Genomic DNA, 12906 nt, shown 5'->3' with positions numbered 1-12906 from the left:
TGTTTTTCCTTAGGTTTTTTTTTCTTTTATTAATAAAGCCTTCATTAACAAGCAGCGACAGAAACTCACACCGGGGAACTGACTCTTCCAAGGAGCCAAGTCATCAATTAAAACAACATTTCTCTCTGTTCTTTCCCTTTCAAACCCGCGGTTTAACCACCAAAAAGTAGAGTCAAAAGGGCCCCAGCGAGGAGGAACAATACTGCGGCACCGACCGATACATCAGCCCCGTGTCCCCCCCCCCGTGAGGTGGCGGATCCCACCGGCGCGGCAGGGATCGGTGATCCCATGGCGTGTCGCAGAGCCAACCAGTGGCACGGGGACGCGGGGACCGCGGGTGCTGGATGGCGACAGGATCAGGCCCGGCGCAGGTGGGGAAACCTGCCCCCGGCACTCCAGCATCTCCCAAAACAGAGATCCCTCCTGCCTTGCAGGATACCCAAAAGCTGATTTTTTTTTTTTCCCCCACTAGCATCAATTAACCCAGTAAAAAGCATTCCCTGCCCCTGCAAGATTTTTCTCCTCGCTGGCCGGAGCTGGCACTGCTGGGATGCTGAACACGCCCGGATCGCAAGTGCTCGGCAAAAGCGTCCCCGGCGCGTCCGTACGGTGCTTCGCCCAGCAGCCGAGGGCAGAAATAACAGCAGCCGGCAAGTAACAACTGCTCTCTATTATTTTTAATAAATCCAAACATTTTGGCTAAGCTTGACCCCCGTACCACGTGCTGTATAAACACGCTACAGGGAAAAAGTTTGCTTCAGAGCACGGGCATCGGTGTCCCTTTGGGATGGGGACGGGGCCATTCGCTGGGGCAGGGTGCAAGGCCACACGCGTGGGCAAGCACCCGGCCCCCCGCGGCTCCCTTCCCGGCCTCTAAATGTGCAAAAATCCCATAACTTTTAAGGTTAATAAAGCCCTTGTTTGCTTAAGATAGCACCTGTTTCTATGGTGACACTTGCAACCCAGAGCCTGTTTATCAGCCGGCAAGGAAAAACGCTCTGACAAATGCAACCGCAGCAGCAGGCGCCGCGGGCGAAGACCACCGGTGGTGCCGGGACCTCTGGGACCGGGCAGGGATGCTGCGGTCCCCCGGCACCCAAACCCACCGGTCCCGCACCCACGGGTTCCCCATCCCGCTCTGCAAAGCCACGGGAGCGACCGCAGCCCCCGGGGGCTGGACCCCAGGGCACCCACCGTGGGGAGAAAAGCCGTTTGACGTGATGGGCGATGGGGTGGGAACGGCTCTCCTTCAAACACATTTGACACATTTCCCCTGCCTGACCCCCGACTGGTCTCTGACCAGCTCCGTGCCTCGGTTTCCCCAAGCCCCCTGCCCGGGGAAAGGGTCGGCGGAGCGAGCCGAGCCGAGCCGTGCCGGGCGGCAGCAGCGCCCGGTGGGTCCCGCTCCGCTCCAGCCTGGCGCAGGATTTCTCCCGGCTGGCAGAACTGGTTTCCATAACGACTTTCTGTTACAAACATATTTTGATAAAAATAAAGTTAAAGCAGCGAGGCTTTAGTGGAGTACAAATTTGCTGCTCTCTCCCTCCCCCTTCCTCCTCCCCAAGGAGGGGGAATAAAGACGGAAAGCTTTCCATTTGAAGGGCAGTATTTTCTCCCTTCTTTTTCTTTCCCCCGCTGAATACAAAATGGAAAGCCTTGTTTACTGGATTTCTCTGTAAACTGGTTCCGACTCTGCCTAGTTACCTGATGCTCTACAGTATATACAGGATAATGTGATACATTCATTTCCAATTCACTGCATTATCCTTTGAATATTTTAATGACTCATTGAATGGAGTAAAAAAAAAAAAAAAAAAAAGCTATTTCAAATGAACAATTATGCTGCATTAGAGTAAAGGCTGATTATATTTAAACACTGCTTGCATGGATAACGGGACATATCGACCTCCGCCTATAAGAGCTAATTTGGCTCTTATCTCTAAATAATTTTACACTGCAAATTACCATGAAAACCTAAAGGGCTTTAAAAACATTCATCAAAAGATATTATTCCACTTTGTAGCAACATTTTTATTTAAATTATTTTGAATGGGAGCGAAAGCATCTCTCGTGTTTGACAATCAGAGGAGCGGCGGAGCAGCGGCTGATAAGGAACGGCGAGCGGCACTGCCGGGGATGGGATGCTCCATCCCGAAACCCACCTGGGAAAGCAAATTCAGAGCCGAATCCCAAACTTGGTGGCGTGCCAAGGTACTGCAGCACCTATAACGGCATTTAGTGCTGCCAGAGCCGCTTCCCTCCAAACCCGGGGATGGCAAAGCGGTGCTGGGGTGATGCTTGGGGCGATGCCGGGGCGAATGCCGGGGCACGGGGGCTTTCGCAGCCCCCCAGCCATCGCGCCGGTCGCCCCGTCCCTCCCGGAGAAAGGCACTTGAAAGCCCCTCTCTGCACCAAAGCAACAGAAGGTGTCATGTAAAGCCTACACGGTTATTTTAGAGCCAGTGTGCAAATAAGCCTGTCAGCTGAAGCTCCTCGGAGCCAAGACTTCCATATACCCCCCAACGATCTGCATTTCAACGAGACACCATGTGTCTGAGCCCGGGGGAAGCCATTTGGGGCTGGGGCCTGGGGAAAGCTCCGGCTGCGGCCCCGGGGGGCTGGGGAGTGGGGGGGGTATGCTGGGACCCCCCGCCCCCGCCCGCACCCCGGCGATGGGGACCGACCTCCGGGCCGGGGCAAGATGATTTTGTCCTGGTGCCCTGCGAGGATGATGCTGGGTTTGGTGGTGTCTTATAGTGCAATGGAGATATATATGCATATACGTGTGTGTATACATGAGAGAGAGACATACACACACAAACATGGCATATATATGGGATATATAGATCATATCATTATATATTTTATATCTAATATATCATAGAATCATAAAATATCTCATGTTGGAAGGCACCCATAAGGATCATCAAGTCCAACTCCCTGCTCATATATGTGTGTGTGTGTGTATATATATATTTATCTCACGATGAGAAAGCTTAAGGAATAGTTGGGCTTGGGGTCAGCCCCATCCCTGGCAGAGACGCGGCACCTGGCGATGGGAAAGCCCTTCTCCTTCCCAAAAATCCCCTTTTCCCCCTCCTGCACGGCCTGGCAAGGAGCGCTCTGGCCTTTTATACCGCAAACTGAATCGCCCAAATGCCAGGGAACAACCAGCTCCCATTTGCACTGGAGAAGTGGTTTTAATCCCGCATTTCCCTTCTTTGCTTAAATGACCTTATATGCAAAACATAAAAAGAAAAGAAAAACACAATAATTAGCACTAGCGAATGCCTCAGAAGGATATGTGTACAGAAGGGAAAACAAGAGCTTGGGCTTCTTTGCGTTTAGTAAATATTAAAATTAATGAGAGACTTTCAGGACCCTGTTGTTAGAAATGCAGAAGGGTTTCTGTGAAGGATTAAAAAAAAAAAAAAAGCCCTGTACACAAATCTCTGCAATTATTCTTGCAATTATTCTGAATGCTTTATACTTTTCAGCCAATTATGAAATTCATGGAAAGTATTAATATCCAATTTTAATTTGCTCAATATTCCCATTAACAATAAAAAGTCTAATTAAGGTATCTGTACAAAAAGCCCTCAGCAGTAATTTCAGAGAATAATAGAGGAGAATGACGAGATATTTCTTGTTAAATGCATGTTACAAATTAATTGATATCTTAATTAGACTTTAGTACTAAGATTATTAGTTAGATTGATTCAGGGCTGAAACACCTAATCTTTTAAAAGATAAAAGCGAGCAGGAGAGGAACAAACTGATCTTCCACAACCTTTCTGGAAGCAAACCAGCGATATGCCGGGACAGTCCGGGCGCGATGCCCCGCCGCGGGGGCAAGGGCTCGTCCGTCTGTCCCGTCCGTCTGTCCTGTGGCCACGGAGCTGGGAAGCAGCAGGAATCCAGCCCAAACCCCTTTCCCCCCTGTTTGCTTCCCTGGTAAAGATAAAGAAACACTTTTCTCACCGGAAAAAAACGAAAGGGAAAATTTGGCACCGGCGAGATTTTCACCAAAAACGCTTTTTTAACCAAAAAAAACCCAAAACCAACCACGGCAACAAGAGATGTTTGAAACGACCGGTTGTCTCTGCAGAGAAAACTGGCGGTGGGGAGTTTTCAAAGCAGGTTTTTTTCAGCATTTCCTTAGAAGAAGAAGGAAAAAAAAAAACAAAAACCAACCAGCAATATTTTTGGACCAGCTTCGCTCTATATAGCCGGAGGAAGCACTCCCCTACCTACACGCCGAGCACCATTTACATTTCTCTTGCAAACGCTCATCCTTTGGGATTTCACCGAGATGCCGCCGTACCGAGAGAGATGCGCACGCCGTGGGAATCCAACCCTCCGGGGCAGGAACGCCCGACCCACCCCGGTGCTCGGGGAAGCCCCGAGCTGCTGGGACCCCAACGTATGGACCATGGGGCGGGGGGGGAGACGACTCACCGGGATGTCGGTGACCAGCCAGTGCCTCCAGAAACGGTTCCTGGGGTTGGCTCTGCTGGGAGCATCGGGGTCCACCAGCACCAGCACGTACTTCTTGCTCTGCAAGAGAGGAGAGGAGAGCGCCATGGGCACGGTGCACGGGACTGGAGGCTTGCACCGGCGGCATGTGAGCAAGGAGCATCCCTCCAGGAGTTTTATCAGCCCCCAAAATATATGGTTTTTTCACACTTTCCCCTGCACGCACACTTTGACAGCTGCATTCATGCAAAATGCACAGAGAAGGCGAGCGATGAGCATGCACCGGGAGAACGCGAGGGCCACAAGCCCGCTCGCGATGATTTACTCCTCGCGATCTAAATCTCTTCAAAGAGAGGAAGGATAGGGGTTTTCTGCTGCCTCCAAATAAAAGGCACCAAAGAGAATTTCCTCTCCCGCCAGCCATCCTCTAACCACATCCTACAGCAGCACAGGGCAGAGCGACGCACAGGGGACTTTCTGCAAAGGGTTGCAATACCTGGGAGAGGGGGACGGGATATTTTTGGGATTCAAATCCAGCTCCAGCCCCAGGGCAGTGGCTGGGGACAGGCTGGACACCCCAGGCTCTGCCTGGGTGGCTGAGAGGAGCTAAGTTCTACCCAACCAACCCCAAACTAACCAAAAGACTAACCCTGGAGGGCTGCGAGGGCACTGGGGGCATCGCGCTGCCGCTCGCCGACATGCACCAGGGATGCTGCAAGAAGGCAAAGCTCCTGCCTTGCCACGCACTCAGGGGTTCGGGCAACCGCTCCTGGGCAATGGCAACCAGGCAAAGAGAGCAGGGACTCATGGACGACGCCGGCTCAGCCCCCCAGCATCCCCCACAGCCCTCCCCGGGTCCCCGCTGAGGGTGTCCAGCACCCAAGGGTGCCACCGACGCTGTGAGACAAGGTGGATATTTTGGTCCCCCGAGGATGGAGCTGGGTTTGAAGTGACCTCTGGAGGCTGTGGATGGAAAACCTGCTGATCTCAGGGGATTTGGCAGGACCTCAGGCACCAGATTATCCTGCAAGCACCCAGATTAAGGGATCTATATCCTAATAAAACCTCCAGGTGCATCTGTCAGCTCGCCAGCGGTGCCACGCACCGCTCCAGCGTGCCCGAGGGCTGAGGTTTCATAAACGGCTGGGGGATTTAGCCGTGCAATTCCCACCAAAATTAGCTGGAGCTCTGTGGCTAAATCCCCCGGTCGCTTGTGAAACCAGGCAGGGATTTTCACAGCGAGATTGTTGGGGCAGAGACAACCTTTTTACTCTATTTCCTAACCCCGGGCTGGGGGAAGCAAGCCCTGGAGTATTGCCATGCCCAGAGATCCCCCGTAGCCCCTTCCCTTTGCAGCCCACCATGCATCGCTCAGCCCCCCTCGGCAGACACCACCTCCACAACAAGAACCGGTTTAACCAGAAAACGTGGATTTCAACCCATTTAGCAAACAGCTCGCAACAGTTGCAAAGAAAATCCCAAGCTCATGCAACCGCCCTGCCTGGGAGCGCGGCTGGCAAGGCACTGCTGCCCTGGTGCATTCATCCCAGCCTGGCTCCAGGCATTTGCATCGCGGGGGGTTTACGCCAAGCATGCAGACATGTGCACGGAAAAGGGGCGGTGATGGTGCCACCGCGTGAGGCTGAAGCTCGGGACCTCGGAGCAGGGCTGCCACCTCCCTCCCCGCAGTGATCGCAGCTGCAGCCGGCTGCATCGCTGCGAGCATCCCAGAAAAAAATCAGCAATATTCCTTGCCGGTGCTGAAATCAGCATTTAATGGGACGGAGGAAGGGGGGGGGAGAAGCAGCTCGACAACCCAAAAACCCTACGCTGGAAGTGTGAAGGAATTTGAGCTCTAACTTTGGGGAGGGTGCGGAGCTGAGCGTGGCGTTTCTGAATCTCTCATCTCTGCTCGGGAGCCCAGCTGGTGGGAACAGAACGTGTAGTCATGGGACTGTCATCGTGTGCTGTCCAGGTTAACATGTAGCATTTCTATTACTATTAACAGACTTTCTGCTCCTCACTCCATCTGTTCTTCGAAATAATTGCAGTTGTACAGACCATGCCTTTGCTACAGGCAGGCTCTGGGGAGAGGATAGTGCTTTTATGAAAAAAAAAAAAAAAAGGAAAAAAAAAAGTGTTAAAAAATAACAGCAAACACGAGAATAGAGTGCAAGTGAAGTTAACAGCAGGCTCGCAATTCGGTACAGATTGTGGCCTAGAAAGGTGGCGGCGCACGCGGGCGGGGGCCGGCGAGGCCAGACCCCCGCGGGGACAGGAGCCGGGGTCAGCGGCCCCGAGCCGGGCTGGGACCGAGGGATTTTTCTCTCTCATTACCTGCGGGCCACCCTAAGAGGCACAATCCCTCACCTTCCACCTAAAGATAGCAAAGCCCTCCACGACCCGAGTTAATCTCCCGGTGCTCAGGGGCCGTCACATCCCGTGCCAGCAGCCGGGCGCTGCTCCCGGGGCCGCACCGGCCCCGCAAAATCACCCTGAAAGCCGGGCAAACCCTCTGGCCGGTGTCCCCGAGCGGTGCTGCGCACCCCAGACCCGGGGTAGGTGGTTTTTTGCTGGCTCTGCTTGCAAGCAACAGAGCAGCCCGAGTGCTGGTGATTTTAGGTTGGGTTGTTTTTTTTTTAATGCTGAAATCCTTCCTCGACACAGGCTAACAGCATTAGCTGCTGTCAGGGCTCCAGACGGGAGCCAGCCCGGAGTGACACGGGAGCTGCTCAGCTTCACAAGCGTGAACCAGCCCCGGGGATTTTTGGAGAGGAGGAAAGCGGGTTTAGATCAGAAAATTCCTCAGTCCTCCAGCGCAGAAGAACGGGCGGTGTCTTACTTTGCAGAGGGAAGGGAGGAAGGGGAAGAGGGGGGGAAAAAGCCGTTTTGGATTACCACAGCTGAAAATTTGGGGTAACAAAGCACCCCCAACACCTTGTCACCCTTTTCCGCTCAGCCCGGGGCATGGAGGAGCTGCTGGCACACGGGACCCGGCGAGGACACGGTGCGTCTCACCAGTGTCACGCCAATGGGGACACAACCAGGCCCGTGCAAGGGTCACCCTTCCCCGCTCCCCAGCCATTCCTCTCGCCGGGGCGCTTTGCAATTAGCATTTAACCACTGCAATGAGCTGCTGCCTTCCCATTTAACCACTGCAATGAGCTGCTGCCTTCCCCGAGGGGTCGGCGCTGCAGCCGGAGCCATTGCTTTACCCACTGGCCTTGCACCCCGTGTCCCCGGGCACAGGCGTCCTGCCCCGCTTCGACACCCGAAAGGGAGCCAAAGCAGCAGAGCTGGTGGCAGGTGACAGCAGCGCTGCGTGTCGTGTTTTCCCTGCTAATTATTTCTAGAGGGAAGCAGCAGCGATATATCCAGTTATTACTGCAGAAAGCATCAGCTACTCCGATTAGCCACAGGTTTAGGAAACTTGCTCCGAGCAGGCAGGGACTTTTCAAGAGGCAGGCAGGCAGGCAGGAGAGGGATTTGTGCGCTGAGGATACACACAGAGCTCAATAGATCCCGTGGAGCCGGGGCTGCACAGGAATTAAAGACTTATCCAAATGAAAGCAAATAGGGTGTTAAGCGACACACATGTAGAGCGAGCGGTTTCCTTGGAAACCAGAGCACATGGAAGCGGCACACATGCAGCGCCCCGGCATTTTCGGCAGCGCCGGGGTGGCCACGGGGCTCTGCCCTGCCAGGGATGCCCGTGCTTGGCTGGGGATGGAGCCGGAGCAAAGCCCCATCCCGCCGGCACGCCTGCTGCAGGGCACGGAGAAAAATGGCACAAAATGCACTTTCCCCTGACTGTGAAGGGAAACCGGACGGTGCCTGGCTTTGCTGGCCCCACTCGTCTTAGAAATTCAATCCCAAAACTAAGGAACAAAGCCCAGGTGATGCGCAAAGCCTCAGCCAGACCCTTAGCCCAGCGCCTGCTTCCCGGCGCAGGGTATACGTGGGTTTGGTTGATTTTGAAAAGTCCATCTGGATCCTCCCCAGCTCACCCATCCCTCGGAGCTGCTCCTCGTTCACGCCTGCCCCGGGGCAAGGGCTGTTACGCCGCTCATAGCAAAAGCTGCTGGTAGCATCCAGCCCCTCGCCACGCAAGGAAATAGGTGAGATTTCCAGCTGACCTATTGCCACCCACGTCCTTTACAGCTGCTAAGGAATGTACCGAGGTAGGGAGCTGCTGCAGAAGCAAACCAGGGCACCAATAGATTAAGACGGTATCTGAGCCAAAAGGCCCTCCGCCTCCCCGAGAGCTAAAGCTCGGCATCGCAATAGCCCATATTATCTCGGTGCAAAGGGTTTCAGGGTGACCGATGGCACAAGACGGTGCAGACCCAGGCTGGCCAGTCCCTCCGCTTCGGAGATGGGATGTGGCGATGCATCCCGAACACGCAGCACCCTGGCGGGAGCTTGCACCCTGGCGTGACGGCTCAGTTTATGCAACTGCAAACCCGAAATTCTAAATATACCCAAAGCGACCTGCCAGAGCAGGGCAGGAGTTCCTGGATGGGCAGGGAGGTGGGCAGGGTGCCCAGCGTCCTGGGAAACACCATCCCGGCTCTCCCGGGCCGTGGCTCGAGGGCTCCAGCCTGCATCCCACCGGTGCAAGAGTCAAAGCGGTGCTGCTCCTCCTGCGAGGTGGAAGTGCTGCGAGCACCAGCTGAGAGCTGAGAGTCAATCTGGGCTTTTTTCTTGGCTTGTCCCCAGTACTAAAAAGTTTCTATAACGGGCACATAGTTAGCAATTCTGCTGCTGATGCTCCGCCAAAGAGAAATTCTAGCTCCTTCTTCGGTGGCTAACAGCACGGGGGGTGAGGCAGGCAAAAAATTGTTTGCAACCAAGTCTGTTATTGTGGCTTTGGGAAAGAGCTGCAGAGCGCGGCAGGATTTTACCTTCTTATTTTAAACCAGCACCTCACCACTTCCCCGCTCTTCTCCCCTTGCAAAAATAGGTCAGCAATATTAACCCTACTCCGCAGGACTTGCCCAAGGGGACAAGCGGCACCGTCTGAACGCGTGACCCAACTCCCCCAGCCGCAGGTCTGTGCTCCCTGCCCCAGCCCCGCGCTGCCGAAGGGAACGTCATTGACTTTCTAACGCTCTGCAACTCTCCCCATCCCTTCGCTCTCCCCCGGGGCTTGCCACAGCGAAGCCGGCCAAATATTTATGCAGCCTAATGTTCTAATAAGAATTGATTAATCCAGGATCGTTAAAGCGAACGCATTAAAGGTCTATTCCCAGACTAAGGTCTTGGGATGCTTTAAGGAATGGATTATTTGCTACGAAAGGAGAAGAGTTTGTTTTCCCCCATAGCAGAATAAACTGGCTCCTCGCAATGAAACTGCATTCTAATAAGAATTGATTAATCCAGGATCGTTAAAGCGAACGCATTAAAGGTCTATTCCCAGACTAAGGTCTTGGGATGCTTTAAGGAATGGATTATTTGCTACGAAAGAAGAGTTTGTTTTCCCCCGTAGCAGAATAAACTGGCTCCTCGCAACGAAACTGCAATGGGTGTGTTACACGCTTAATGCAGCCAAGCAGAAAGCGGGATAAAATCTTCCGAGGGGTCCATGACGCTGTAAATACAGGTTTGCAAGAGGTGGCCGTGGAGGAGGCTGCGCCTCCGGATCGCTTTCGGGGAGGGAGGAGAGCAACAGGCTGTGCCTCCTCGCTCAGAGACCCCGCTGCAGGGAGCTCACTGGGTTTCCCCAAAAGCGAGGTTTATCTACATCATCACCACCACCACCACCTGTAAGCTGGCTGCCAGACACCGAACATCAGGGGAATGGGGCAGCACATGTCAGCCCCACCGCTGCCCATCTTCCAGCCAGGAGAGAAACCCAAAAAACACCAGCAAAAAGGGAATTAAAACCCCAAGGGAAATAAACCCCCAAGGCCCCCCCCCCCCCAACCCAGCCGCCGAGCTGTTGCTCCGTCCCTCGCCTCTCCCAGCAGCTATTTATTGCCATTTGGGTGGCAGGGCTTTGGGGGCGAGCTAACGAGCGCCGTGCGCTCGTCCCTGGGCTGGTGACGCCGAGGCCGGCAGCGCTGCCCGCTCCGCAGGCAGGGGAGCCGGGGATGAACTCGGGGGAAGCGACACATTTCCCGAGCGGTCTGCGAGGAGGAGGAGGAGGAGGAGGAGGGGGCGGTGGCGAGCGGCCGCGGTGGCAGAGCGCAGCCTTCCAGCCCAATTACTATCACGCGGGGGGACACATGGATTGGTGACATTTGACGTTTTCTACAAAATATTTTGATGCAAAATGGCACCTCCATCACAAATTATTTTCTGAATCTCGGCTTGGGTTACGCGGGGGGACACATGGATTGGTGACATTTGACGTTTTCTACAAAATATTTTGATGCAAAATGGCACCTCCATCACAAATTATTTTCTGAATGTTTTTTTCAGGGTTTTTTTTTTTCCAAGGGGGGGGGGAAAAAAAAAGGCTTCCACAGGGTGACATTTGCGAACGGGCAAAGGAAAGGGTCGTGGTTTCCCCACCATAACCAAAGGGGTCACGGTGGCCGTGCCACTGGGTGGGCAAAGCAAACAGCACCGGCCGGGGCAAATGCACCAAAAAAATCCAGGCTTTGCTCTTTGATGCACCCGCACGGCCCTTGGGGACCCTCAAAGGGCTTTTTCCCCCCTCCCTCCCATCCACGCAAGGGAAGGAGCCGCCGCAGCAGCTGCCCCGGCCCAGGAGCATCGCGGGGCCGGACCCCTCCCCGGCAAGGCAGGGGTTACCAGCGCCGGGAACTGCTGAACTCTGTGCTACCAGACACCTCGGGAAAGCTGAAATGACTTTAAATGCCTAAACATTTTAAAACAAACCCTGGAACAATTCAGCTCCTAACTCCTCGCCTGCTTTCTCTCCCTCCTCGCTCGCTCTCTCCCATTTTTACGGTTTCCAGAGCTGTTTTACGCCTCATTACCTGCACACTGTGAGTGATGTCTGTCGGTCCTAGAGCTGTAAATACCTTAAATCATGCTTCATTAAGAATATCTATGGTGCTATTAAAGAGCTATAATAGACAACGAGTTAACAGATGATTAAATATGAACTCCATTTGTGTCAGTCACGGCGTGCAGGAGGAGGCTTTAAGTTTTTTAAACTCGCTCTCATTATCTGGGGAAGTGGGGCTGCAGCTGGCGGAGATGGAGGGGGATGGAGGGATGCTCGCATGGGGATGGAGGGATGCTCTCACGGGGATGGGGCGCAGGGATGCTCCTGCGCCAGGGACCCCCAGGAGGGACCAGCTCCTCCGCTTTGTGACTCCGAGCTGACGATCCCGGCAGCCCTTTGCTCGGCTGTTCCCACCCGTGCAGGCAAATAGCACCCAGCGACACGTGCAACAGATTGATCTTTAGGGTCTAGCAGTCAGACGTTAAAAAGAAAATAAAATAAAGGAGGAGGACAACGAGGAGATGTCGGGCTGCTTTGGATGGGACAGGATGGGGAGGTGGATGGGTACCCGGGAGGAAGGGCTGGAGGCCGGCAGGATGGACCGCGATGCAAAAGCGGACCGAGCATTGCTGTCTTTCCGATAAAATAATAGCTCAGCACAAATGAATTGCTAAAGCGCAAATTAAATAATAATTAATATTATTAAAATCCCATGAGTACACAAAAATACTGGGGAAAATTAAATAATGAGTGTTTTCTTATTTTCTGGATTAGATTTTTCTCTATAAAAATAAAGAACAGTTTCACGGGCAGCTTCAGCAAAAGTGGATTATCCCGCTATTACAATCTCGCCCCCCTGCTGGGGCTCAGGGCTGCGGATGATGCCAAACACCCGGCACATGCGTCCCACCGCCAAACCGGCCACGGAGAAAGGGGTAAGAGGCAGGAGGATCTGGGGACAAGGACCGACCCTGGCTGTAGGAAAGCCAGCTGGCCTGATAATTGCCCCTCTTTAGCAACATGGCCATTGTCGCAGCGGACGTCCCCACGGTCTTTGCAAGGATGCACTGGGGCTCGTTACACCCCGCGGCACCTGGGGACGAGTGCTGCCTCCCGAGCTCCTTGCCACCACCTCTCCCATCCCCTCTGCCGCCGGGATCAGCCTTAAAAACCACCCAGGCATGGACAGGGCTGGCACGGCCCCGGGTGTGGAGAGCTGCCTGGCTCTGCCCCGTGCCCTGCTCTCGCTTCGCTTTGGGTGATGCTCACCCCTGTGCGGAGAGGGAGACGCAGGATGATGCTGAGCAGGTACAACACACCCTCCACGGTCACCAAATCACAACGCTGCCTCCCTTTCCCCGGCTCCAAAAGGGAAATCACTGGCCTGGTACCTTACACGAATAACGGCAGAATAAGTTCATATTCCTACAAGCACCCGGCGCTCTGCGGCCTCCTCATTTGTCATTCCTGAATATGCCTCGACCCCTCGCTGCCAGCCACGACCCCGCTCG

At 54.1% G+C, this 12906-nt stretch overlaps 1 protein-coding gene across 1 annotated transcript in view; it reads right to left on the bottom strand.

Annotated features, from left to right (window-relative positions):
• Positions 1-12906, bottom strand: part of PEBP4 (phosphatidylethanolamine binding protein 4) — a gene marked incomplete at its 3' end in the record, with an annotated part of 87359 nt that overhangs the window by 29422 nt on the left and 45031 nt on the right. Inside the window, exon 4 of the mRNA XM_009273064.1 lies at positions 4459-4557. Coding sequence (XP_009271339.1) covers positions 4459-4557 — 99 coding nt within the window. The remainder of the gene's footprint in view (positions 1-4458; positions 4558-12906) is intronic.

The sequence above is a fragment of the Aptenodytes forsteri genome, unplaced genomic scaffold, assembly GCF_000699145.1.
Source record: "Aptenodytes forsteri isolate BGI_AS27 unplaced genomic scaffold, ASM69914v1 Scaffold158, whole genome shotgun sequence".
Classification (NCBI taxonomy): domain Eukaryota; kingdom Metazoa; phylum Chordata; class Aves; order Sphenisciformes; family Spheniscidae; genus Aptenodytes; species Aptenodytes forsteri.
The sequence above is the reverse complement of the archived record's forward strand: the minus strand, read 5'-3'. Positions and strand labels throughout refer to the sequence as shown.